We start from the raw sequence: 27,232 nt of genomic DNA, 5'->3' as shown, positions 1-27,232 counted from the left end.
GAGGTATTAGTCTAAAAGCCTCCGTTTTCAATCAGATAAATATCTATTGTATAAATGATTGATTTAAATCTCTTGTCAGTTGACTAGGCCCTTTATTGTAATGGATCTGTGATCTTTATAAAAGTAGAGCCAACTCAGATCATAAATTAAAGATGGTACCTATTTTCTAGATAATTTATTAGATAATATAGTATAAATATTTAGTTCAGTGTTACACACTGAATATGTCCGTCTGAAATCATAACGACAACAACGACAAATGTCTCTGACTGCTTCACTAGCGATTATATATAGTCGCAGGTTTGATTCTCGCATAATACACACGTTTTTACTCATGATTATCTCTGTTTGTATTGGCTTGCGTGTTTTATACGTAAGTGTAATATATACTTAAGCATTATGGAAAACAATATATTTTTCTTCATCTCATATGAATATATTTATATATTTAATAAAATAAAATAAATACGTTCATACCAAATTTCATAGTGATTGATTAGGGCCGTTAGGGCGCTAAAATGTAACAAACAATCCTACTTTTACATTTATAATATTCGTAAAGATTGCTCTTGTGATGTAACATAATATAACGCAGGCGGGGGGAAAGGGATTGTTAGTAATAGAGACTGAGAATCCCATTGCTAGACCAACCAGGTCGACCTCCTCGCGGTTCTCTCTGGAAACTATCATGGTTAATTCCTGATGAATTCATCATGATGGGCTAACCGGCCTGTTTTCATTCTCATCGATCACCCTTCACTGGTGCCCCGCCAGCGTATCCCGTTAGCGCAGGCGGGGTTACTATTCCATTTTCTACCAATAAAAAAAGTATATGCAGGGTTACCTACATTTTAATCCATTAAGAGTCGTGTTTCTTTAATATTATAACGCTAAATATTGGGAAAAGGAGAGTAAATATCCAATAGCATTTACTTACTTTTATTGTAATTAAAATTTTTTTTTTTTTTTAACAGTAGTACAATATATTGATTATTCTGTATTATTACATACTAATATAAGTACGGATAGGTATTAGAGCTTTTCCTTACCCACTAGTGAGTTCTACAATTAAGATAAATACTTATTAAAGTTCTAAATTAGGTGTATCAAAAACTACTTAAATTTAATTTAATTAGCCTTTTACAATAGCACATTATAACATGATACGAAAAATGAAAAGAATATTTTGAATATTAACATATTACTGATACAAATATAATTATATAAAAATTAATGCTGTTTGCATTCGAATCTCTTTGCCTGTTCCTTATAAGGTCTATGTATCTATAGGTTGGAGTAAAAATGTAGAAATAGATTGACGTTAGATTAATTATTTCATATAACATATGTACAAAGGTGTAAAATAAAATATTAATAAAATAAATATAATACAAACATAAAATAATAATAAAACTAAACAATAATATCATCAATATTCGCAGAGTAAAGTACACTAATTATAATATTGAGAGCGATGCCGATGGATTTAAAACCTAATGAGACGTTGTTCAGAATCTCAGCACCGCGGTGGTCCGGCTCACGGTTTATATTGTATATACAGCCTAGGACAACGGCTACTATAGCTGATATTACCTGGTACAGAAAACAAAAATAAAAATAAAACGAAATGAAAATAAAAAAATAAATAAAAAAACAAAGAATGTATACTTTTTCTTTTTTTTTTCTCTTATTATGGCACGGCACAAAGTGTATCCGCCAAAATCAAAGTTTGGGAAAGAACATTTTAGTAAAGGGAGTTTTAGACGACGGAATTTAGAATAAGGATCACAAAAGTTGAATAATGGATAATATAAGGAAAAGGACAGATACTGAAATAGTAATGACAATATATTTACCCTTAAAAATACATATGTATATGTAAAGTACATAAACTGAGAATATTCACAACTTTATATACTTAAAAACTCAAAATTGACAATCAGAGATTAAGAAGTGGCACTGAAAATTCAGCCAAATTATGCATTCGATTTTATTACTTAATGACGCAGGTATGTACGAAATATTTCTAAAATTTCCTACAGATTTTATAAAAGTATTGTCTAGACATCCGGTTTGCTAATTTAAATAATAGTGTACATTATTATTCATCTATAGATACCTATTAATGATAATTTTTTTTATCTTTAACACAAAATAAAAATTAAATCATTTATTAACAGGTAAGTATGATATTTGACTTAGATATACCTACAATAACTAAGGACTTATTTTCATTTCGGTATAGTTAATTAATCTATAGTAAATAAAGCAATAATTACTGTATAAAAAGTTAATTATATTTTTTTTAATTTAAAAAAAAATAAAAATAGAACAATCAATAATAGATACGCATAAGGCCGTGAGCAATTTGCAAAGTCATCTTTTTTATTTTTTTAAATCAACGTACATAACAATTTTTTGTAAGAGAGACGGTAGAGACCCAAAAACTATAATGACGGTCGATATAAATAAAGTTAAGTAGGCATATCTAGGTATATTGTATTTATATTTTATTTACATGTGACAATAAATCCAAATGATGAGTTCTTATATAAATTATTACGAGTGTCTATGACTAACCTATAATGTAAGGGCTAACCGTTTATAAAACAAAACAAAAAATAGTGTGCTAGACTCACTAAAGAACCTTACTGTATTAAACTATTAAGCTCTTTATAGAGCTATACTTTAAATATTCACATAGTAAAACTAAGTAATAAGTATCAATTTATTAATATCTATTATATAATCCTTAATAACATTATAAGCACAGTACAATCTAATTATTTATCAGTGGTCCAATGAACAAGTATATAGAGCAATGCGCCCTGAATTATCATGTATTTATTTGAGGCTCCGGTACTTTTATTTTTAACCGACTTAAAAAGAAAGAGTTTCTGAATTCGGTTGTATTTTTTACGTTTATTAGCTCATAACTCCGTCAGTTGTAAACCAATTTGGAAAATACTTTTATTCTAATTTGATATACTTACAGATTGGTCTAAAATTCAGAAATTTTATTGATAGTTCAGTTTTTAAAACAAAACAACTAGTTTTGCCATAATTGAAGTCGGTTTTTACTGTGGAACACAATTTAATTATACTTTTTACCTTTGAGATATTTCAAAAGCGAATTATTATTATTATATATTAGAGTTCAAATTGTAAATAACTGATTATAAGCCTGAATATAACTTCCTATAACTAGCTAGATGTTTGTAGAAACAACAGGTTCAAATATTGTTGAAGCCGATCTATTTCTATAAAAGTATATCTTACCTAAGTATCTAAGTTAATTATATAATTATTGGTATTAATTATATACCTAGTTATAATTACCTAATAATATTGCTGTCTAATTATCACTACATTGTTAAAATTATGGCACATATTAAGATGATATAAATAGGTATTCAGTATTATCTCCGAATACAGTTGAAGCAAACAGTTCCCAAATTCTGAATTTCAAAATTATAAAACTAAAAGTATACAAACAGCTAACTTAGTAGCACGAAAAAATTACAGAATAGGAATTTATCAGTGCCTTGTGTGAGTAGCACAAAAATATATGTTACGATATATGATCGCATTCGCATTTACTCGATAAATTTGTAACGAAAACTGCGCCTCTAGTGGATGGTTTTGGATACTTAGTTTTCCATATAAAATGTAACTTGTTATTACTATGCTAGCGATTATACGGTTTTATTTTGAGATTTTCCTTTCTTGCACTAATATATTGTACGGGGGGAGGAGATCATTAATATATGAGATCTAGTTATAGACTTTCGACGATAAAATGCACGCCCCCAAAATCCAAATAATTAATAATATTTGAGTAAATTATTTATAAGGTTTTGACCAAAGAATATATTACTCCTCGGGTTATGCTGAGACGTATCGTTTTCTATTTCTACTGTTATTGCTTAGAGCTAAAAAAGTCATACAAATTCGACGTCCTGTTCCCAAGAAAATCTTGTTCGGAGAGCGCGGGGTCAAGACCGAACGTCATTTTGATAACGTCACAAAAAACCACGCCCGTCATAAGACCGACTGACACGTGATAAAGCCAGTCGGAAATCTTCTTCTTTCTTTGGTTGCCTTCTTCGTCCATTAATGTAATTATTATAGCCAGGACTCCCGCGCTCGCCTGTACCAAGCAAATATCTCTATTATATATTTATTAAGACAAACCAAAGAACTTAGTAAATTACTACATTACTCAGGTTTCAAAATTGAAGTTCGTAGTTGACAATTTGTATTAAGGTTTTTTTTTCAGCCCAAAAAAGGCGGAGGGAGCCTGGTGAACAATAACACAGATTGGTTTATTCTTATCTAGCTTAAGCATCAGTTCTGTCCAATAAAAAATTGTATTTAGACACACTAAGGATTCTTAATGGATTCTAAATATATCTTATAATTATAGATTTTATACTAACAAACATGTTCTAAACGAAACTAAATATCTCAATTATAATTGAGATATTTAGTTTCGTTTTTTTTTTTGTTTATTTTAAACTATTTTTTTACGCAATTTAGAATGGCAAACAAAAAAAAAAAAAGAAAATACTATTATAAAACCTTTTTTCAGTATACAAGCAGACGGCCCATTTAATGAAAAGTGGTAACCATCGTCTACAAAAATGAACAATACCGTCGACATAACAGAGTTTTGTGTCGCTCATGAAACCCTTCAAATGTTGCCATACCTAAAGACAAAGGTGTTAGTGTTATTTTATTGTTGTATGTCAAATTATGTTTCCTTTAAATTATAAAACATTAACATTAATTATCTATCTCTATGAACCTGGATTATTTCAGTATTATTAATAACATTTACAACAATAATAAAGTACTTAGCTGCAGCTAAAAATAGTTATCTAAGCAAATATCAAAATGTATCGATTATAATTTAAAAATGCTTTAAGTTTGTACCATAAGTATAAACACCTAAGTAGCATTGTTGGATTTATTATTATTTTCCAGGGTAGGGTTGCCCCCTTTAAAAAAGTGTTTTCAGACATGTTTTTGCGAATCTTCGTTTGGATCTTGAGGTGGACCTCGGATTATTCTAGGGTAGGTATGACGCACCCGGCCTTCTTTCCTCTTAAATACATCTATGCTAGGTATATAATTGTTCCTGGACAATTTTTTGATAAGACAGTCAAGTACTTCGATCAAAATACTTTTAGTGTAGTTCTTTACCTATTTAATTGACAAAAAAAAAAAAAAAGATTTTATTAATTTGAATCTAATAATTACTTATTATTAGAATTAAACTCCTGTAGAATTTCCTTTTTTAAGATATTCATTATTGATGAATTTCAAACGTTCTAACACTAGAGGACTATTCGAATATTCTATACCGAACGCCGAAATGACAATATTAATAACGGATATAACAAATATAAATATAACAATGACGTCGTTGAGGATTAGCGCCGAAGGTTGGTCCTCGTGGTTGTTCAGATCCAAACCGCCAATAATGACGAAAAGCAATCCAACGAGAAGCTAGAACAATTATTCAACGAACGGAATCAGTGTCTTAAGTATAATAAAAAAAAAAACCTTCGTCGCTCTTCGACTCATCTAGCAAAAAAATCTGCAGAAATTCGAATTCAATGTATATTAGTACAACTTTGGCTAATAATTTTTAGATAAGTAGAAATTAAAATAAATATAAATTTTGAAGACAAATTTTACATTGAAATAGGTGTTGTGTTTATTATAGAATAATTAATATCGATTCTAATGCAGTTGTTCAATGTATAGAGACAAAGTAACGTATTTTAATGAAAGCGAAATTTAATGAAAGTGCAAAAAGTACGGGATTTGTTCATATTAAACAAATAACTCTGTTCGTTTATTGAAATAATATTGTTTTAATAATATTAAAAAAAAGTCATTTCAGGTGCAATTGGCGGTTATTATACATTATGGTATTTGAATTAGTTTATTATTATATTAATATTAATAATACAATTAATTATTTCCTTTACTATTACGTGTCTGGCCATAAAAAAAAAAAACATTTTCCTATCATACATAAGTCTATTACTATTTGTTACTGTAAAATCTAACCATTGTTGTTTATTGTACTATGTCTAATTGGAATGTATCCTGTAAGGACATTGAAAAAAGGAAATAAATAATAAATAAAAATATTACTGCTGTTCGTAAAATTCGTTATTTAAAAGCATTTATCAATCTTGAAATACTTGTTTTGCACTTTCATTATTAGATTTACTTTGTCTATAACAAGTCGTTAAATAGTTATCTATAATAATTTAATCATAATCGAGCTCAAGGTATCTAGCTAATGATGAGTCGAAAGCTGACACGAGCACGTTCAGCACTGTGACAATGAACGCTGTGGCTGTGGTGGCTTTGTTGATGTTCAGGGCTGATGACTTGTGCCGGGGCTCGTGGAAACGGCAGTCGTGTAGTAGGTTTAGCGAGAGGAGCACTAACCCCATCGCGACCTGATATCCTTAAGTTTAGTATACGAGTACAGAAATCATCTTCGACTGGAATTAGGCCATGTTTTTAAAAGTAAAAAAAATAGTGTCAATGTTGCCTACTTCGTCAAGTTATCTTTTGTTCTATGGCCTCGATTAATTAATTATCCGAAAAAAATTTAATAAAAATATGATTCCTAAAAATTTTATTTCGACTAACTTGCTTATTTCAATATTGATCAAGTGAAATAATAGGCAAATAAGCGAAAGTAACAAAAGATTTTCCAAGCATCTTTTGTGTGAAACGTAAATTATACTATGTGACAGTTACAGTTCACAGACGACGGCGTTAAAAATTATAGAAATCTGTATTCTCGTCTCTTTTTATGGCTAACTCATGGTTTATTTATTAATTTGCGGGTCAAAAGCGGTAAATTCCGAAATCCATCTACAATTACCGGCATTATACATCATATATATATTATAATTAAGATAATCATCATATCAGTCTTCATCAAACACAAGCCCATCCCCTGCAAAACACAAGCCTCCCCCTTGGGGGGTTTTGCCAGTAGTTCCCATGCTTAGCAGACGGATTAGCAACCGCAGTTAGGCTTTACAGATGTTTTAAAAGGGACGCTGCTGCCCATCCATCGCCCTCCTTTAGTCGTCTCTTACGACACCCACAAAAAAGGAAGGGGTGACCTATTCTATACCGGGATCACACGTCCATACTCTTACTTATAATTCATACTAATTATGCCAATATTAAGGTCCGAGGAAGAAAGGATTGTTAGTAATGAGAACTAACAACTCCATTGCCATCAACAAACTTTGTCAGGTCGACTTCTCGTAGTGTCCCTGCATACCGTGATCAATTCATTGTGAATTCGTCACGTTGGGCTAATTGACCTGACATCATTCTAACCTATCATCCGTCATTAGTGAATGGTAACCCCACCAGCGCTACCAATATAAGTTGGTGGATATATATATTGAGCCCTTTTTATTAAAGAAAATAAATTTAATAATATTATATTATATGACTGCTAACCTGTAGAGCGATTGATATTGAAATGAGTACAACCAGAAGCGTGTAGAACTCATGTTTGGGTCCGACTTGCAGTACATACTTCAGCTGGGACGCGTTTGAAGTCAGCAGAGCGATGTCCAGCATGCCCTGCGCCACGGTCTTCTTCGTCGCATACCGGTTCGCGTCGAGCCCCTTAACCTGGAATTGTCATTTAAAAATTTCATACAAATCCGAAAATAAAACTGGTACTACTACGTCTCAGAATTCTTCGAAATTAATTATGTAAATATGACTAAGCATTCCATGTAACTCTTGTAACTAATATTTAAAATAGATTCATTTATTCAAATGGACCTCTGATGTCTGTGTATAAATAAAAACAAACAAATAATTTTTAAATACACTATCGAGACTTAACGCGAAGAAAAATGTTTGTATGTGAATAGTACCTGCCTATACATACCTGCTTCTTTATTGTCGACGTTTTGACGTAGATTGCACCACGTCGTGGACACGACAGGAATATAGAAAAATAAAGATTCAAAATATTTTTCATCGCAGACTCAAGAATTTTTTTATCGCGTTAAGCCCCTATAGTGTAATTAATTAAATATGTGTAAAAAAAAACGCGAAAGTTTAAATTACAAAAATTTTTTATCTTTATCTTTATGTATGTCTAACAAAATTTGAAAGGTAAATTTATTACCATTTGGTATGCATTTCTTATCTAATTCGTGAACTGTATGTGCTTGTAACTTGCTGAAAACATTGTGTTACTTTAAAAAGGCTCAATGCATTTAAGAGGGGCGGGGAGGGAAGAGGTGTTAGGCACCCCTTTACCCCTGAAATATGATCTTAAGTATACCAATACCCATATACACTTATCAGCCCAGAATATAATGAAAAAAATGATAATAAAAATTTCATTGTTTTTGTTGTTTTTGTGTACATTTCTTTCACTTATATTATGCATTTGTGCAAACTTTATTGGCTGATAAATTATTATTTAATTGTGTAATTGTCATATGGGTTGTTTAGCTTTCTGTTTGCCTTAAATAAATAAACAAATCAATAAATTATAAAATTCAAGATAAGACGTAATATTTATAATCTAGCAATGTATTTATAATATCAATTGGTTCATGTTAGACAATTATCAATTACGAATACTTAATTGTTGTAAATAAAACTAAGAGAAAATAATTAAAGAAAAAGACAAAAAAAAACGACTTTCGTGTTTGTAGCAAAATCTGTTGTTTTGATCTCAAAACTAAATTATTGAACCGATTTTGATAAAATTTCTATAGAACCTATCTGGAAATATATCCTTTCTATATTCTCCAGATAAAAAGATATTCCAAGTCGATTGACGGAGTTATGAGGTAACAAACATAAAAAATAAATCAGTACAATCGAATTGGGAACCTCATTCTTTTTGAAGTCACTTGAAAATATAAAATTGTATTCCAATATTTATTGTCAGTTTTTTTTTTTCATTTATGCATTTAATATTAGAAAAACATTTTCTTTAATAATATTTATATGCGCAGTTTATTTTAACCACCATTTAAACATTTAATAAGTTTATCAAAACCAAGATAAAATCTTTCTACCTGTGCCACATTACTAAAAAATAATTACTAAAAAAAAAAAACAATTACACCATCGCTGACGACCTCCGTGGGCGCATTTTGTCCAATGTAAACAATATCATCAATATTCACTGTTTGATTGTCACTACCACTGTTTTCAATTTTCTGCTTCCCTTCGGCCATTGTGATTGAAACACTAATTCTATGCTTGTTTACTCACGTGTCGATGTCTACTAACTACAAACAGTCAAAACTAAGTAAGAAATCGAGTGTTTCACGGCACTTCCTTTATACAAGGCCGATATAATAAGGTGATTAGACAATAATCAGTACTTCCAGATAGCTTTAAGAGAGAATTGAAAAATTAATAATGAGAACAACATAGATACAGAAATGAATATGCGTCTTAATAATAGTTTAATAATTATTAAATTGAGCTAATTTATTTCATAAGGGAAAGTTATTGTAAATCGTATACTATCTTATCTAAAGTGATATAGACACATTTACGTATTAATAGATAATGATATATATATATATATATATATATATATATATATATATATATATATAATACTTATTAACTATACCCGTGACTTTGTTTACATGAGTTGCGACCGCGCTTGCTATTTTAACACGCAGTTTTTATATTTTCCTGTTTACTATAAAAAAATATTCTATAATAATTATGATGTAAACACCTACTACACCAAATTTCATCAAAATTAGTTTGTGTTTTAATGGATAATAATGGAATAGTAAATCCTGCCTGCGCTATTAGTATACGATGGCTGTGCATCATCCCAATCAGCCCATCGTAAACGAATTCATAAATAATTATCCAAAGTGGTTTTCAGGAGAATCGCGTGGAGGTCGACTTGATAGGCGTATATTTTTTTATACAACTTAGAATGGCAAACAAGCTGACGGCCAACCTGATGAAAAGTGGTAACCGTCGCCTATAGACATGAGCAGCTATTGTTATTGCTAGCAATATGGCTACTAGTCCCCATTCTAATAGGGATTATTAAAATGGGAACAAAAAATGGGAATTTTGATGAAGTGGATTATGAGTTAGGATTCTCACATTATAATTTTATGAAGAGACTAATAAAAGTCATTATTAGTGTATTAACCTTCAGAAACAAAGAATTCATACAAATATTTAATGTCATTCTTATCATTAGATTTTAGCGTACAAATAAAAACAATAAAATTTTATTTTACACACACATCATTACAATATCGTTCAATTTTAACACAGTGTTTGCATGGCTGTGTTTCGGTTTGAAGGGTGGGATATGGCGTCAATTTACCGGGTACAGAGGAATAACACCTGAGTCCTCAGGAATGGCAACGCATGGAGGGTATCATGGGCGAAACAGTATACTTTGTTATGTCCATGGTACTGCTCATATCTATAGGCGACGGTTACCACTTTCCATCAGGTGGGCCGTCAGCTTGTTTGCCATTCTAAGTTGTATAAAAAAAAACTGTACGTACGACTTCAATCATTAAGCATCATCATTAACATAGTCGTTAGACATTAGACATCAGTGAATTATTTTATCTAATAATCATAGTTATAGAAATAAGATAACAACGACCTTTAATCGATGTATTGTATACTATATCTATGTATTTACTGTAGATAAAGTCACATATAGAGATACCTGTTCAATAGACATTTGTTATTCGGATTGGAAATTTTGATAACTAGTTTGACGAGAATTGTAAGCATTGAAACGAAAATCGATAGTTTTAACACAGTAATTTTCTTTCTATACTGCATGGACCTAAGCTCCAACCAAGAAATAGACGAAACGAGCTTTAAAGACAATGTTCCTTTTTACTTAATCTAAAATTCTTTTAGTTGTTATTCATTTCAACAACAGACAAGGATTGGTACTTCTATTTTCTATCCTTCTGATGACGTCTTCATTGCTAACCCTTAAGACTATTTTACTTATTTTGAATACTTCATATTTATGAAGTTATTGAACCAATCACAGAAATAATAAAAAAATAGCCTCCGTATCCCGAGTTGAATAAACCTTATATTTTAATAATCCTGCTATTGTATTCATAGTTCGAAGGCGTTTAAAAGGCGGCAATTGTCAAATGCCTACACTTGGATCAAAGGGAAACTTCCAATTGTGCTTATAGACATATTACATCATAAAAATAACCTAAAATACACCAATATTAAACATTGTTATCAAAATGAGGCAACTACTTTTTAATGTTTTTTTTTTTTTAATTTTTAGGAACGGCTTACTTGATGAGAGAGATATTTTCGCATAGTCACCCAGGACGTAAGTTATAACACAAACAATAAATAAATTAAATTCATACCCAATCATAATACAATTTAAATATTAATCACATAACACCCGTGTACGATGTATTCCGCGTCGTAATTTGGGCTCAATAGCTTAAGACGCTGATGGTCCGTAGCCACCAAAAGATCCTCTCCTTTGCATTACATATAGGGACTACCTCAAATAGATTTCTGGCAGTCAAAGAATACAAAATCGTACAGGATTTTTCCTTGAAATTGTCTATGGATACTTCCTAAATGCTTTAACACTTCAACAATTGATATAGAAGTGCTAAAATGGTTGAAATTTAGATCGATATTATAATAATAACCGGATTCATGTATCATGGACTTTGTAATTTAGTAGTTTTTTTTGAATAGTATATGAAATAATTAAGTACCCATAACAATAACGTTTCCAATATTCGTAAAATTTGCAACCTCGACAGAAGGCCGTAAGTAGGTAAGTACGAATAGATATTGAATAGATACGTTTCAATCACGCAATAGATGTATATTAAGTAGGTGCATTTATTGCAAAAATTGTATTAAACCGTCTGATAAATTATAGTATTATTACTCACTATATAGTTATATCTATTGTTTGACAGAAATTTGAGTAAGTAATACTTAGTTCTTATTTTAAAGTAGGTATATTTTTTACATACGTTGCAAAAATGAAAATGTCGACATCTTTGGTACAAAGTGGTAAGAGGTAGCCGTCATATTTTTTTTTTGTGGGTGAAAATGGTATGGTAACCCCGCCTGCGCTAACGGGATACGCTGGCGGAGCACCAGTGAAGGGTGATAGATGAGAATGAAAACAGGCCGGTTAGCCCAATATACCCAATATTGCTAGCAATAGGATTCTCAATCTCCATAACTAACAATCCCTTTCCCCTCACCGTCATATATTGACCCCAATAAATAAGACCGTATACAAAATGTACAGTACATTTTGAATTTTGTACATTATGATCATATCATACTTTCTGGGGATTATTAGTAGTGGCGCCTAACATTTCATTTGATAGATAGCATGCTAGCATATAGAAGATGTTGGTGTCAAAGGAGTTACCAAAACTTTACTATACTAATTGTAAACTTTTGGCAATTCCTAGACCTAACTAGATAGAGTTTTGACTAGAGTAGTAGAGTGTGTTAACAGTAAAGACACGAAGGAGGTCCTGGGTTTGATTTTCAGCTACATTCCAAAGTTTTCTAGTTAGCACAAGATATTTTACTTTCATTAAATTAAAAAATATAGTACATACGAAAGCCATAGTGGTTATTTTAGTACGAATTAAAAATAATATAACACCGCTGGCCACTTACCCCATTCCGGAGTCCTGCTGGCAAAATCGAAGCCATTGTGATAATAATAAACAAAAATTTCTCTTCAGCTCACAACTCTCATGGGTAATTGTAACTGTTGGGAAAAGATTTTATCAGTCATTTTACTTTTTAGCACAAAGGTCGTGGGAATCAGCGTAAACAATGATTGTCAATGACTTCATTTTACTCGAATACTATAAAATCGATGTCGTTACTGAGGCAACGGGATTAAACAACATCTATACAAATTATCGGTATATACATATACCGGTGTATACCGATAGCGCGAGTGGGGTAATCATTCCATTATCACCCATTAAAAAAAAATTCAAACCCATAACTTGTGGGGTGAAGAGTAAAGTAAGTATATCAGACTTAGGATCTATAAGTGGAGGTAGAATATTATTAGTTTTCATACTAATTACCAGAGGGAGACTTTGTACAAAAGTCGATTGCTTGGGTACCTCTGTCCCATTCGTGTTTCAACCGTGAAGCAGTTGTGTTTGCATAACTGTGTTTCGGTTTGAAGGGTGGGATATGGTGTGAATTTACTGGGTACAGAGGAATAACACCTGAGTCTTCAGGAATGGCAACGCATGGGGGGTATCATGGGCGAAACAGTATACTCTGTTATGTCCATGGTACTGCTCATGTCTATAGGCGACGGTTACCACTTTCCATCAGGTGGGCCGTCAGCTTGTTTGCCATTCTAAGTTGTATAAAAAAAAAGACATCCAAACGTCTTTACAAACTTTTGCATTTATAAGATTACTAGCTGTTTCCCTTAGCCTCGCCCACGTGAATCAATACATATAGTATCCTATATACTACATTTTTTTTAATGAATGACAATGGAATGGTAGACCTGTCTGCGACGGTATACACTGTTGGAGCACTAGTGGGTAGTAGTAGGCTATATAACCTATCCGTGTACCAAAATTTTAACCAAATCCGTTCAGTAATTTTTGCATGAAAGAATAACAAACATCCATCCTCAGTTATGAAATTACGCATTTAGTATAATAGTTAGGTTAGTAGAGTAAAAACATTGGGCACAAATTTATTTGCACTTAGATATAAAGACACTTATCTACTTACGATTTACGATATAGTAACAAAATGTAGGAAACAGTAACAATACAACTATGAGTATATTTAGAGAGTGAGCTGTGCTCACACTAGGATGTGAGCAAAACTTCGCAAAGACATGTCTACGGGTAGCTGACGATCCACCTGAAGGAAAGTGGTACCATGGTCATAAAAGAGGATATTGTTACCCCCACGACCCCCATGTGTTTCCATCCCTGAGGAGTAAGGTATTATGCCTATGTACCCTGTAATTTTACTGCCATAAACACAGCCATGCAAACACAATTGCTTCACAGTAGAAACACGAATGGGACAGAGGTGCCTTTTGTGTAGTCTACCACTGGTGCGTATGCGCCTTTTTTAAACTTTTTTAATATATATTGAAATAAAATGTACCCTGTTACTATTTTATTATATAAATAGTAAAAGTATAGTACTAAAACCAATGAAATAGACCAATTTTAGATAGTATATCAAGATAAAACTCTTCGCCTGCAGCATAACGCTGAACAGGGACTATTCCGGCAAACATTATAATTAGCAGAGGGAGACTTTGTACAAAAGTCGATTGCTTGGGTACCTCTGTCCCATTCGTGTTTCAACCGTAAAGCAGTTGCGTTTGCACGGCTGTGTTTCGTTTGAAGGGTGGTATATATGGCGTGAATTTATTGGGTACAGAGGAATAACACCTGAGTCCTTAGGAATGGCAACGCATGGGGGTATCATAGGCGAAATGGTATACTCTGTTATGTCCATGGTACTGCTCATATTTGTAGGCGACGATTACCACTTTCCATCAAGTGGGCCGTTAACTTGTTTGCCATTCTAAGTTGTATAAAAAAAAAACCTAAAACAAATTCTTATTTGTATTATAATCAAAATTATCTACTCGTGTTTATAGCGCAGTAACCTGTTAGAGGTTTCCACGTCAGTTCTATATCATAGATAATTTTGCCGTTATTTACTTTTTAATAGACACAGTTATTAAGTTTCATTCAAATATTTTTTTTTTAATGAAAACTTACAATGGCAAACAAGGCGACGGCCCACCTGATGGAAAGTGGTAACGGTCACCTATAGACATTAAGATATGGACATGGCAGCGTATACTGTGATACCCTTCTCAGGAAAGGCGAGGCCTCATGCGTTAAGGTCTTATTCCTCTATACTCTGTAATTGAACCGAAACAATCATGCATAACTGCTTCACAGCAGTAACAAAAAGGGACTGAGGTACCCAAGGAAAGTACAAAGCCTCCCTCTGGTAAATAATTTCTTTATATTTATGACTATATATTTGATATTTATTTATGAGAAATTACGATGATTTTACATAAACAATCTGCCAAGTTCAGTTCAACTACCAATGAATATAAAATTAAAGTGTAATCAAAATTATTCGATACTTACTACAACGTTCCAGGTACTTAATTGTTGATCTACTTTATTTTCTTTATTTATTATGAATTAATTTTGTATTCTTTATTTCTAAATAACAAAATGCATCATTATTTTTATATAGTCAATAATAACATTGTACAAAATATTTCTTCCATTATTTTTTGCAGTTTTACATCTTTTCATCGAAATTCGAATGGAAAAAAGTTTTCAATAATCCGCGCTTGTTTGTTATTACCTATTCTAATTCATAATTTTACACCAAATATTAAGCTATATAATTTTAATTAATACGTAGCTCAAGTCAATATAACAAACTTTAAGATTTTCTTTAAATTAGAAAGTAATTAGAGAAGTTTCTGCATTCCTCCGATTTTTAAAAGAAACTTAAAATGAAACGTGTGCGCGCTCTGCCGTTCGTTTTTGCGTCCTTCCTTCCGACTGTCAAAAATGTTTCCATTTCTTTCGTGTAATTGTATTTGTTTGCAAAATTAAAAACAATAATAGTTTTTTATGTATATAAGCCATGATTTTATATAGTTTTTAGTGATTGCATATTGTGTTTTATTTAAGTTTATATTTCATTGAAATATCATGTGAGAAGCAGATCAAATCGTGAAGTGTTGTGTCTTGTTTTTGTCCAAAGCAGATCACGTAGATCTTCCAGATGCTGCCTTCCATGCCCATTCTGTATACGAGAGAGAGTCAGGATGCTTTTGGTAACAAAATTGAGCCAAGTACTAGCTTTTTCAACCAGAATTCAGTTTCAAAACCCGTAATCTACCCTGAGGTGAGTCAGACAGGAGTGCATTTTATTTACATAATCCTGTATTAATTCGAGGTTTTATTATTATAAACTTTAGTTAAATTTTCTTGTAGACATTCTGGTCGATGATATTTATATTGTATACACAAACACGTCTTAATATTGGTGTTATTTTAGATTCATTGCATCTATAATGATTGACGCCATTTTCAACAACACTTGTGATTCCATTATTTTTAATTAATATTTTATTTTTCTTCAGCCACAACCTCAAAGGCCTGAAAAAACTATAAAGGAAACTTCTGATGTTTCACAAAAAGAAACAAAAGGCAAAGGAAACACTAAAAAGAAACAGGAACCACCTAAAATTGATGATAGAGCATTAGAGAATGGTGAGTGCAATAAATAACAATAACTTGTCAATTCAGATAATACTTATTATTATTCTTTGATATGAATTACAAGCATGTATTTTATGAATTAATACATTTTAAATTTTCATTACAACTTACCAAATTATTGTTAATTTCTTTTATAATGAAAGGAACATAGATACATAACAAGAGACATGATTGGAAGTTTTAGTAAAATAATGTTGCAAAACTTAATATATTATTTATACTTTTTCAGCATTAGTTACCTCCTATTACAACAAAGTGAAATCAAAATTTTCATCAAACTCTGCAGTAGCAGCTAATAAATTTTTTCAATTCCAAAATTTATTGCAAACATTTGACCCATCAAAAGAGACTCCGGTACAATTATATAGAAAAGTTGAAATGTTATTTGGAGAAGATCATAAAGATTTAGTTGAGGAGTTCTTGATGTTCTTAAAGCCAGGCCAGGCTGCAGAAGTTGGACGGTTTATGGATCACTTTACACTTGTACAGATGACTAGTTTCATTGAACTATTGCAAGTAAGTTTTTTTCCTGGACAGCTGTTTAGGTGGTGAAGCATTTTAACACAGCCTCACCTCACAGTTGTGACCATGATCTAAATATTCAGATATTTATGTTCATTAATGTCTATTTATATTAATCTGGGTTTTTACCTAAGTATAATATGTATATATTTAAAAAATATATCTATTAGTTGTCTAATTTCTGTAATACAAGTTCTGCTTAGTATACCTATGGAATATGGCAATGATTTTACAAGGTTTGGAGGTATAACACCATAGTCCTGTAAGAGGGGAACTAAAGTCTATTTCAATAGAACTTAATAAAAAGAAAACCAATGTTTTATTTGCACTACTATTCGAATAAATAAATAATTCAAAATAAATCAACTGACTGTCTATGATCGAGTCAGTTAATGATTTATTTATATTTTTATTAAGTTATGTTGAAAAAACAAAAAACAATTGTGGTCCCATATTTAGCATTATACACTATACATTATACACCACACTTGACAAGGTCTACCACCACATGATCTCCTCTAGAAACTGTCATATTAATTTTAGCTGAATTTACCATTAAGGGCCACCTAACCTATTTTCTTCCTATTCTTATAGGTACTGATATCATATATTAAAAAAATATCTACATCTTCCATTCTATTATTATCTGTTTAAAAAATCCATAACCTTCAGAAATGTCATCACTAAGGAGTACCATGGACCATGGTACCATCACAGTATATTATCACTGTAGTATATTCTGTGATATTCATGGTGCCCTTTAATATTGATATTCTATAGGTAATGGTTGCCACTCTCCATCAAGTAGAACATTTGCCATTTTAAGTATCATAAAGATAAAACTCTAGGTGTCATGTCATATAGGAAGGTCATGGATATGGCCTGGTATAGAGATGGCTGGAAGAAGATGCATGAATTAGTTGCACCGACAAGAGGAAACGTTTAAATGAAAAGAAAAAAGAAATATTTATAGGTTTTATTATTTTGGAAACATAACAGTAGGTTTATGTTATTAATACTTATAAATAATAACAATAATTTATATTTCAGACTACAGTTTGGTCCATTTTGTCAGTAACAATTTCCTTACAAACTGTGTTAATAAAATTGAACATACAATTAAAGCAATTTACTGAGATCTGATCCAGCTGTTTAGAATAGCATCTGAATGAAATGCTGAATTATAGGAGAGCTTTATTTCTCACTTATAACTTTCAGAATTTTGTTAGTGCTTGTCCTAGCTCTGTAACAATGATAAAAGACTAGGTTTTTTTTAATACAAGTAGTTATATCTGTATTATTACATCTAACTGTACTGTTTCCAGTTGAAACTAACTACTAACTGTTGCACTGAGAATCTATATAGGGAATCTGTTAATCATCACTTTAAACAGCATTATGCAGTGGTGGTTTATGCCAGCACTGAGCCTGTACAGTTAGTTTGGTCAACAAACTGATGGCTTACCTTATGGAAAGTGGTAACCGGGGTTGTTAGTTAATAATCTTCTCCTAACTAAATTATACCATATCAAGTTAACTTCCATATGGTTCCCTTTGGAAACCATGGTGGTTAATTCCTTATAAACTCAAATGCCCTAACTTTGTCGTCACCTAATATTATCTCATTAGGAGAAGGGATTGTTACTAGTTTTTTTTTTTAAAAATGAAATGGTAACCACACCTGCGCTACCGCTATACGCTGGCGGGACTCCAGTGAGAGATGATAGGTGTGGATGAAGGCAGGTCAGTTAGTTCATTGTAACAAATTCCACTAGAAGCAACCACAATGGTTTCCAGGCGGTACCGCTTGGAGGTCAACCTAATAGGGTGTATTCAGTGGATGATAATGGAATGGTAGCCCCGCCTGCGCTAACGGTATACGCTTGTGGGGCACCAGTGAGGGATGATAGGTGAGGATTACAGAGCAGGTCAGGTAACCTGTCGTGATGAATACACCTGGAATTCATTACTGTTCCCTGGGGAACCATGGAAACGTCGACCTGATAAAATATATTATTATCGATGAGACTGGTAGTTCGCATTACTAACAATCCCTTTCCCTCCAATAGGGTGTATTGCTAGCAATGGCGTAGTTAGAACCCATTACCAACAACCCTTTTCAGAAGAAAAGGGTTACTAGGAAGTAATGGGGTCTAACTGCCCCATAGCGATGAGGGGGGGCTGGAAGGATTGTTAGTAATGCGGACTACCAGGCCCATTATTAACAATGGGCCTGGTAGTCCGCATTTAATTTATCACCTGTGTCCCGCCAGCATACTGATAACGCAAACGGGTCTACCATTCCATTCTCACCCATTAAAAAAAATCCACGCGCTTCCACCTGGAACCATCATGTTTAATTCTTGGTAAATTCATTATGACGAGCTAACTAATCTGCTTTCATCCTCAATCTATTTCATTTATCACTGGTGTCCCGTCAACATATACTGATTACACAGGCGGGGTAACTTTTCCATTTTCACCCATTAAAAAAAACCACGCGTTTCCACCTGGAACCGTCGTGTTTATTTCTTGTGAAGTTCGTCATGACAGGCTAACTAACCTGCTTTCCTCCTCAACTTGTTTCATCAGTGGTGCCTCGTTAGCGTATTCCGATAGCACTGGCAGAGTTACTATTCCATTCATCATCATATCAGCCCTTAACTGTCCACTGCTGAACATATGCTTCCCCTAGGGGGTTTTGCCAGTAGTTGCCACGCTTGGCAGATGGATTAGCAACCGCAGTTAGGCTTTAGAAATGTTTTAAGAGGGACGCTGCTGCCCACCGCTCGCCCTCCCTTAGTCGCCTCTTACGACACTTATGGGAAAGGAAAGGGTGGCCTATTCTATACCGGGACCATACGGGAGAGAGACTTTGTACAAAAGTCGATTGCTTGGGTACCTCTGTCCCGTTCGTGTTTCTACCGTGAAGCAGTTGTGTTTGCATGGCTGTGTTTCGGTTTGAAGGGTGGGATATGGCGTGAATTTACAGGGTACAGAGGAATAACACCTGAGTCCTCAGGAATGGCAACGCATGGGGAGTATCATGGGCGACACAGTATACTCTGTTATATCCATGGTACTGCTCATGTCTATAGGCGACGGTTACCACTTTCCATCAGGTGGGTCGTCAGCTTGTTTGCCATTCTAAGTTGTATAAAAAAAAAACCCCCTTTAAAAAATATAGACATGTGGTTTCCACAGAAATCACCGTGATTGTTTTCGAATTCGACACAGTAGGTTAATTAACCAGCTCTTGGGGGAAAGGGATTGTTAGTAATGGTATCAAATAGCCCCATTACTAGCAATATACCCTGTCAAGTCGACCTCCACGTGATTCCCCCTGGAAACCATCGTGGTTAATTCTAGTTGAACTCGTCAAGATGGACTAACTGACCTGCTTTCATTCTCATCTATTATCTCCCACTGGTGCCCCGCTAGCGTATACCGATAGCGCAGGCGGGGTTACCATTCCATTATCACCTATTAAAAAAAAACTGACCAGCTCTTAATTCACCTCTCATGCCTCACTGATGCCCCGCCATCGTATATCAATAGCGCAAGTGCGGTTACCGGGGGGAAAGGGATTGTTAGTAATGAGGTCTAATGAACCCATTGCTAGCAATACACCCTATCAGGTCGACCTCCACGTGGTTCCCCCTAGAAACTATCATGTTTTTTTTTAATAGATGATAATGGAATGGTAACCCCGTCTGTGCTATCGGTATTCACTGGCGGGGCACCAGTGAGGGATGAATGATGAGGATGAAAAGGCAGATCAGTTAGCCCATCATGACGAATTCAATGATAAATTAGTCACGATGGTTTCCAGGGGGAACCGCGTGGAGGTCGACCTGATACGGTATATTGTTAATAATGGGAACTAACCTCCTCATTATTAACAATCCCTTCCCCCCAACTATCATGGTTAATTCTAGTGGAATTCGTCACGATTGCCTAACTGACCTGCTTTCATCGTCACCTATCATCCCTCGCTGGTGCCCCGTCAGCGTATACCAATAGCGTAGGCGGGCTTACTATTCCATTATCACCTATTAAAAAAAAAACTGACCAGCTCTAATTCACCCCTCACGCCTCACTCACGCCACACGGATTACCATCCCATTTTCATCCTTAAATACTTTTTCTAACAACAACCTTCTTTACCCAGGCCTGTTTCACAAAACTGCCCATTATGAAATTTGATTTACAAATTAAATTTCCCTTTGTGTAAGTCATTTTACAGCGCATACCCTACGTTATCACTGTATCATTGTAGCCGTTAACTGTCCACTGCTAGACATAAACCTTCTCCACAAGGGGAGATTTGCCAGTAGTTGCCACACTTTCGTAAATCATAAGCCAACACATCCTATGATGTGTTGGCGATGTCTGGTGTCTAGTTCCCTCTCGTGGAACCGATTCTATCGATATGTTCAACACAAACGAAAATAGAAATTTGGTTCACTCCTAAATTAACTCCCGTCTGCTCTGGTTTCTCGTAATATGATGTACCTGTCCTAGGGGGACGACGACAAGAGATTGTTAGTAGCCCCATAATATACTCTTCCAGGTTAATCTCCACGCGGTTTCCATCTGGAAACCATCGTGGTTTTTATTTAATGAGTAAAAATTCAATGGTAACTCCTCCTGCACTAACTGTGAAGATGAAAGCAGGTTAGTCCATTGTGACGAATTCTACAAAAAAAAAAACCAAGAGGGTTTCCGGGGAACGAGGATAGGAACTGCGTAAAGGTTTTTTTATACAACTTAAAATAGCAAACAAGCTGACAGTCCACCTGATGGAAAGTGGTAACTGTCGCCTATAGACATGAGCAGTACCATAGACATGACAGAGCATACTGTTTCAACCATGATATCTCCCATGCGTTGCCATTCCTGAGGAATCAGGTGTTATTCCTCTGTATGTTGTAAATTCACGCCATATCCCTTCAATCCGAAACACAGGCACTCAAACAACTGCTTCACTGTTGAAACACAAATGGGACAGAGGTACCCAAGCAAACGACTTTTGTTCTCTGGTAAACTGGTCAACCTGATTGGGTATATTGCTAGCAAAACCCTATTACTACCCTATCGTGTTTAAATCTTATTGAAATCGTCGCGATGGGTTGACTGACTGAAGGGCCTACAGTGTAATATTTTCCGAAATTTCATTTCTTGATAAACACTGCTTTCATTCTCGCCCATCATCCCTCACTGGTGCCCCGCCAATGTAAACCGCTAACGTAGGCGGGATTATCCATTATTATCCATTTAAAAAACCTGGCCTAGATTCTATCTTAAAAATTTTTTCGAACATTTGTCGAAGATTGAACACGTCTATGAATTAGTAAATTTTATTGTTCAACAACGAAAACTTTTTTAAATGCTTATTGACAAAATTAAACCGGACTTTATTTCCATTGTTACAGATCACATTTTCCCGCAAGCCGACGGTCTTACGCAAAATATTACGAGCAATCACGACTGGCATAAACAGCGGCAGAAGTGAGGACATGAAGGCACGTGTACTACCTCACCTCCGCTCGAACCCTCGGCTCACTCAGATGTTCAAGGCTTTGTTCGCCGATGAAAGGCCTCCCGACAGGTATTTATTTTGCTGTCTGCTTTATTTTTTATAATTTAAAAAAGTATTTAAACTCAATAAATTAAAATATAAATATTTTTCTTGACCTTAAACTTTTATTTCAAAATATAAATTTTATATTTTATACAAAAAAGTCCAAGATATTAAAGAAATACTAGCACATTTGATTGACTTTTGTTCTTTTAATAATTGTAACAATAATTTTTCCACAGTATATACGAGAACGGAACAGATACAATAAACGAAAGTTTTCTCACCAGAGACAAGGGTTATGATTTTTGGGAATTTGATGACGAATCCCATAATAAGAGGAAATTGGATGATAAAGAGAGTTTGGATACTATGGTGAATATCATTATTTAAAGCTATATAAATATAAAGTTCCCAATTTATTTTTTTTACATTTTTTCTTTCTATTTTACAGTATCTTCACGGACGAGTGTTTCTTCAACACGGTAGACTATTGCGCACAGCGCGCGTTACATATCCCTATAGCAAGGAGCCCTATCGGGTGCACGCGCGACGGCTGGCCCCCCCACATTGTCACCTCTCACCGCCCGAGTCGGATGAAGAGAGGGCATCACCTAAACGCACCAGCAAATCCACCTCAAAAATTCCGCCTAAAAAAACAAAGAAGCAACTAAAATCGCCAACTAAAAACGTCAAAGATGTAAATGACAATACAAAAGTCAAAGAAACAGTACCTAGTGTTTTAAGTAGTCCTAAAACAGTAAAAGGTAAATCACAAAGTAATGCTAAGAAAAATTGCAAAGATAGAAAAGAAAGTGACAAACAGGATACTGTGCCGAAAAAGGATAAAAAAGAAAATAAGAACCAAACATTCTTTAGAAAAGAAGAAGCAACTAAAATTAAACAGACAAAAGCTGAACCTATTCCGGGTAGTACAGAAAAGAAAACCACTGAAGTAAAAAATAGCAGTTGGACAAGAGACGAGGATAAAACAATGTTAGAAGTCCTCAAAGGCGAAGCTAGCTCAGAGCTAGTTTTCTGCAAAATAAGCGAGTTACTTCCACACCGTTCCGTCACAGAAATAAAGGAACGATTCTGTCATGTAATGAATTTGCTGCAGCAGATGCAGATGGGCGTCGGCGAAGTCACTTAGCAGTATAAGTTAAAATGTAAATAAAATCGTATTTATAATTTTATATAAAATAAAAAAATATTTTTGACCTACCATGTATTTTTTATTTTTGTAATAAATACTTATAGTAATTTTTGACAGTCTAAAAATCAACTAATGTCATTTTGATTGTAGTTTTTGACCACAAATATTTTTCTATTAAAAAATGTTCAAATTAAATGAAAATTATTATTTGAGAAAGTGTTATCTTGAACGCGAACAAGTCCCGACCCAGTCTGTGATGAAAAATAAGATGTCGCCACCGTTAGCAAATGTATACTTTAAATCGATGACACCAAAATTGAAAGTTCTCGCTGGCTTAGAGCCACCTATGAAAGGAGGCGGCAATGATTGGTTCGTAGCACCTGAAGATCTTTTAAAAGAACGGGCCATCTTAAAACCTGTAAAGAAAGAGTATCTCTCAAAACTAGGATACAACGGTATAAGATTCTTCGGTGAGAAACTAGTTAAAAATCACAAAAAACATCTGGAAGATGAAAAAACTATTCTACTTCAAGAGAACGATATCAATTGGAAGAAAACTATTGAAACAAACTGTCGCCAGCTCTGGGAAAATTGCTCTAAAGAAGCTGCTAAACAAAATACTCGGAAAATACAACAAGCATTTCATGAATTTACTATAATGTACACTACATCCATTTCTAAAATAGAGTTATTGTTTCATGACGCGACTATTAAAGAAATCAAAAGAGCTAAGGAAGAGGCCTATAATAAAATGAGTCTTCGTTATAAAACGTTGTTAAAGCATCAGGCGACGATGTTGTACGATAAATATAATGAACAATTATTAAAAGACAAAGCAAATCTTAAAGCCCAATTTATAAAGAACATTGAAGAATCACGGTCACTTACGGCGGAACAAATACATGATATAAATGTTGAAAAACATACAGTTGTAGAAAAGTTAAGAAATTTACTTGAGTGTCAAAACTTAGCTTGTCAAGTATACGTAGCTCTAAAAGAACGAGAAAAATGTAATAAAGAAATACAACAGATGACGCACGAACACGCTAAAAAGGTAAAAGTATTGACGGATGAAATAGCAATGAAAGATTTCGAAATTCGACTAGCAAAAGAGAAGGAACGGAATTGTGATGAGTTCATGAAGATATGGCAAAAGAAAGTATGCGAAGTGGTTAAAAGGTTTCAATTGTTTGTAGTGTATTGTCTAAACACTTTACCGGAACACGCAGATTTTTTCATTGACATGGAGAAATTAATGTTGTTACAGTTAAACGAAGCATTAGAAAACCCTAGTGCTGAAAGTATTTTTGTGTCTGAACAAGATGAATCGCGGCACACTCCAGTACCTCGACCGCATCCATTCTTTCTCTTTTGCGATAAAGGATATAAACCAAGACTCGAGCAAAATCTCTGTCCGAAACATTGTACGTCCAGTGCATCTCAACTGCCGGTAATAGTAGTAAACAAAAGATGCATCTATGCCGCTTGTGATAATTTTGACATGTTTACGGATAAAATAAAGCAATACATTCACGGCCAACGTGGAGATGATGAAGATTTAGCTGATAATTACGTGTATGAGCATGCCGTTCCAGTTAAATTTACCTCTTCCAAACAGCTGCTAGAATTAAAATTGGAAAGCTCTTTATTTCAAATTATACAAAATGAACTATCGAACGTAAATGATGTACCTCTTAATTGTTGTATTTGCAACGTACCTTACTGTTTCTGTAATCCGCTCGAAGCAACACAGATTCCTTCAAATTCTCACATAGAAACCAAAATGACACCTGCCACATCTATTTCTTCAGGTATCAAGATTGAAACTGCAAGTGTCGAATTGGCCCATGAACGAGAACCGAAATGGGAGAGTTTCATGAATTATATGGATTCAAAGAAATGCAAATGTAGTAAAAAAGCTAAAAGACACTTGAAAGAACATCTTCCAGTTTACATGAGGAAGATGTCGACCTTTGATTCGCCTGATTTGCCTAACTATGAAAAATGTTCTCTTGCTACTTTGAAGAAGTTGGTGAAAAGGGCTCAAGGGAAATCTTCACCTCCTCTAAAACCTGAACCAATTGAAATAAGAACCAAAGATGCCAGCACCCAATATACGGAACCAAGTTTCGATTATCTATGCAATTGCTTTTCCGACTTTGAAATAAAGAAGCTTCTCCATGAAATTGTAAAAGGATCGCAAATGTTCGATAGTGACACTAGGAATAAATTCGCAATAGTTGACGGCTCCATAACACCATCACACTTAACGAAAAATGCAAGTTCGTTTGCAACAGAGCGGGCGTATTCTTTGAAGAATTTAATAGATGAGTCGCCTCAACTTGTAGAAATATTTAGAATGAAAGATTGTAATGAAATTAAATAAATTCTGGTATAATTTTAATTTATAAATATAATATTGCCGTGTGCTCCCGGCACCCGTTCCTTTCTCGTAAGACACCCACTTACGAGGCGATTAAGGAAACTTAATAGTAGAGGCATGGGCATCAGCATCCGTCTTAAAACATCACCATAAGCCAAACTGCGGTTGCCAATCCGCCTGCCAGGTTTGGCGATTACTGGTAAAATTCTCCCTATGGTAAACTGCGGTCTTGAACGCTCCCTTTCTTATGGCAGTTTATGGGGTAGGCCTATGTTCAGCAATGGATAGATAACTGTTGAAGTTATGACAAATTCTGAATAAATATTACTTTTACGTTAGATAAAGATCTTATTAAAAGAAATGCCACACATTTATTGCCTAGTTACAAAACCAGGATGGCTTGTATTATGGAATACGAACAACCAACATCTGAGAGCACTATTCAAAACTCCCACCCATGGTACTATTCTTACTATATACTTTAGATGAGGAGAGAAGGGATTGTTAGTAATGGGAATTAGCGATCCCATTCCCTGTCAGGTCGACCTCCACGCGGTTCCCCCTGAAAACCATCGTGATTAATTCTTGATTTCATCACGATAGGCTAATTGACCTGCTTCATCATCACCTATCAGCCCTCATTGGTGCCCCGCCAGTATATACCGATGGCGCAGACGGGGCTACTATTCATTATCATCCATTAAAAACATACATACTTTAGAAAACGTATTTGCTCGACCAAGAATCGAATCTGGAATTACATTCATAAAAACTGTATCTACATCACGCCTACCGTAGTTGCATTAGAGTCAGCTGACAAATCGAATCACCGTTTCAGTACTCTATCCCAATTACGTATTTCCGTGACCATCATTCATTAATGTTATTATTTACTAGTTTAAAGGATAGCGGAATTGGGTATTTGACAGAATTTATATATATATATATATATATATATATATATATATATATATATATATATATATATATATATATATATAATTTATATTTTCTCTCTCACAATAATACTGCAGGAGAATATTACAGGGTGACCTAAATACGTGAAACAGACCAACCGTGACCTACATTTATGTAGGTCAATCATACTAAACCTTTTTCCCCTGGGACACAGTCGCTACTGTTAAGATTTGCGAGCGGCAGTAACCCAGCTCCACTGTATACCATAAATGTATTAGCAA

General features: G+C 33.9%; 3 protein-coding genes across 8 annotated transcripts; 2 read left to right on the top strand and 1 right to left on the bottom strand.

The window, feature by feature from the left end:
• Positions 1 to 923: 923 nt before the first annotated feature.
• LOC113521916 (ninjurin-2) lies at positions 924 to 12,926 on the bottom strand. Of its 6 annotated transcripts, none has more exons than XM_026907582.3 (3): positions 9,153 to 9,521; positions 7,513 to 7,689; positions 924 to 1,593 (listed from the first exon to the last, which is right to left on the bottom strand). In XM_026907582.3, the coding sequence occupies exons 1-3, from the start codon at positions 9,264 to 9,266 to the stop codon at positions 1,414 to 1,416; spliced, it is 471 nt and encodes a 156-aa protein (XP_026763383.1). In that variant the 5' UTR covers positions 9,267 to 9,521; the 3' UTR covers positions 924 to 1,413. The 6 variants fall into 6 exon arrangements, with proteins under 6 accessions (XP_026763383.1, XP_052755785.1, XP_031765811.2 ...); XM_052899825.1 differs by lacking the exon at positions 924 to 1,593 and adding an exon at positions 1,600 to 4,150 and having other exon boundaries at positions 9,153 to 9,529; XM_031909951.2 differs by lacking the exons at positions 924 to 1,593; positions 9,153 to 9,521 and adding exons at positions 4,157 to 5,511; positions 12,739 to 12,926.
• Positions 12,927 to 15,641: 2,715 nt separating this feature from the next.
• On the top strand, positions 15,642 to 23,719 carry LOC113521748 (uncharacterized). Its single transcript, XM_026907400.3, has 6 exons — positions 15,642 to 16,014; positions 16,253 to 16,382; positions 16,621 to 16,907; positions 22,349 to 22,524; positions 22,737 to 22,869; positions 22,949 to 23,719. Exons 1-6 carry the CDS (start codon positions 15,892 to 15,894, stop codon positions 23,645 to 23,647), a joined length of 1,548 nt encoding a protein of 515 aa, XP_026763201.2. The 5' UTR covers positions 15,642 to 15,891; the 3' UTR covers positions 23,648 to 23,719.
• On the top strand, positions 23,715 to 26,037 carry LOC113521804 (uncharacterized). Its single transcript, XM_026907459.3, has one exon. The coding sequence runs from the start codon at positions 23,832 to 23,834 to the stop codon at positions 26,034 to 26,036; it is 2,205 nt and encodes a 734-aa protein (XP_026763260.2). The 5' UTR covers positions 23,715 to 23,831; the 3' UTR covers position 26,037.
• The last annotated feature ends 1,195 nt before the right edge of the window (positions 26,038 to 27,232 follow it).

This window comes from Galleria mellonella, unplaced genomic scaffold (assembly GCF_026898425.1).
Source record: "Galleria mellonella isolate WM207_F2 unplaced genomic scaffold, CSIRO_AGI_GalMel_v1 utg63, whole genome shotgun sequence".
Lineage (NCBI taxonomy): Eukaryota > Metazoa > Arthropoda > Insecta > Lepidoptera > Pyralidae > Galleria > Galleria mellonella.
This window is presented reverse-complemented; position numbering and strand designations above follow the sequence as displayed.